Source organism: Micromesistius poutassou, assembly GCF_964030765.1.
Source record: "Micromesistius poutassou genome assembly, chromosome: 4".
NCBI classification, from domain to species: Eukaryota; Metazoa; Chordata; class Actinopteri; order Gadiformes; family Gadidae; genus Micromesistius; species Micromesistius poutassou.
Genome location: NC_140274.1, coordinates 5,569,812 through 5,571,850, shown reverse-complemented (window position 1 = coordinate 5,571,850; position 2,039 = coordinate 5,569,812). Strand labels below are relative to the sequence as shown.

The following is a 2,039-nucleotide window of genomic DNA, read 5'->3' as shown; positions in this document are numbered from 1 at the left end:
ATATTCTTAGTTAAGCTTGATATTTTGTTTTTCTTAGTAATTATATGGTCTTATTCTTCAACAACAACAACAACAGAAACAAATGTATTGAACAGCTGTTTGATTCTATGCCGACCACGCTCGGGCGTTTCAGAAAGTCCCAGTGCACGGCGTCTCTCTCACCTGTCCTTGAAGCCTCTCACCACCTTCTGGATGAGGATCACCTTGTCTGTGATGGCCTTGTCCCTCTCAATCTCCAGCAGCATGTCATGGTGGTCCTGCATAACCAGCAAGGCTGTTAGTCATCCCTCATCGCACCCTCCAGTTGAGTTGCTTTAAGTCTACTTAAATGTGTGTTTTTTTTATCCATCCCACAGTATCTTGTCATAGCTTCCACCATCTCGGTTTACATTGACTTGCTGCGTTCCTTCGACGTGGGAGGTAGGGTGGGAAGGAGGATGGGGGCAGGGTCAGGGGGTCAGGGGGAACCACAAGGGTCACGGGGAATCGCAAAGGAAAAACTGAAACCCCAGAGCTACGAGATATCTGAACTGTCAGTCTGCCCAGTTTACTTCTCTGGCACAGGAAAAAATAACTTAAACGTCAAACAAAAACACAGATCTCTCTCTCCCTTCATCTGTCTCTACATCTCCTCCGATCGGTCCATCCTGTCTTCCCCGCTCATCTGTGACTTCCTGTCGGGGGGGAAGTGTGGGCTCTGGCCCCGAGTTTACCCCCCGCCGGTTGTACTTCCTGTCCTTTCACTTCCCCTCCAGCCTGATAGGCCGGCGGAAAACGCGGAACCCTGCTGCCACAGAGCCAGCGAGCCGTGTGGATGCACCGTGGGTGTGTATTCCATGTTTAATGTTAGCAGAACACACTCAGATCTAAAAAGGATTAACACAAAATACAAGGTTCTAATAGAGCTGTTTTGAAACTAGCCTATAGGTACATCAGTAAGTGTGAAGGCACTTCTTTTTATGTGTTTTCTATTTTTGATATTCAACCGATTCCAATTCCTTCCTCAGAAGAGACTCAGGAAAGCTATTGGCCGAAGCTGAACGCGGGGTTGCCCGTCCGCTGGACTGCCATCGCCCGTCATGTGGGGTCAGCTGGGTTACAGGAACGGGTCTGTCACCGTGACAACCAACAGACGGACATGCCTAGCCACTGATCTTTGACCTTCAAACACCATCTGCCTTCCCATTGGGCAGGAAAAGAAAACAACTCTCACCCTCTCTCCCCCTTTCAGCGTCTATCTCTCTCTGACACAAAACACAACATGTTGGCCGTGCAGTATCTGTGTGGGAGAAACCAAAACACGGAGGTTCCTGTGGGAGAAAACTCTAGATGCCCACTGCTGATCTACTCTCATGTTATTATCTGCTGTGGTACCCTACTGTTGGTATCTCATGTTCTACCCTACTTCGTTTACCCTACTGTCTTCATTTTGAATATATAATCAAATAATTAGCATCTGTGACATACAGATAACACAATTCTGTACTGTATAATTGATGGCTGTCTCGGTCACGGTTTTAACAATCCATGTGAGGTCAATGGAACGACATGTGAACACATTGTTAGCGTGAATTTAGCATTAGCTTTGGTGCCATCTTGAGTCTCTTCTCTCAGGTTTCCATGGTTACCTTCAGGAAGATCTTGGTCTTCCCCATCTGCCAGTCATCGTCTCTGCCCAGCACAGCCTCTGCTATCCGCTGGCAAGTCCCCCTTAGGTCCTCCTTAAGACAAAGCAAGGTCAACCCCGATTAAAAACATCCTCGATCCAACAGGATCAACTCATAGACGAGGAAAATAGAGAGAGAGAGAGAGAGAGAGAGAGAGAGAGAGAGAGAGTGTACTAAGCTAAACTCAACTCTGCTTCGCTAAACTAATCTTAGCCAGGCTAAAATAAAATAAACTACACTAAACTGAGTGAAACTAAGTTAAGATGAATCAAGCTAAGCTAAACTAAACTCAATTTAGCTCAACTAAGCTTAAATTAAATAATATATTCTACACTAAACTGAGTTAAACTAAACTAAGCTAAATTAAGCTAA

The 2,039-nt window shown here is 45.7% G+C and overlaps 1 protein-coding gene across 1 annotated transcript in view; it reads right to left on the bottom strand.

Moving 5' to 3' along the window:
• Positions 1-2,039, bottom strand: part of myo7aa (myosin VIIAa) — a gene marked incomplete at its 5' end in the record, with an annotated part of 33,972 nt that overhangs the window by 16,917 nt on the left and 15,016 nt on the right. The window contains 3 exon segments of the mRNA XM_084467274.1: positions 116-119; positions 163-257; positions 1,629-1,721. Coding sequence (XP_084323400.1) covers positions 116-119; positions 163-257; positions 1,629-1,721 — 192 coding nt within the window.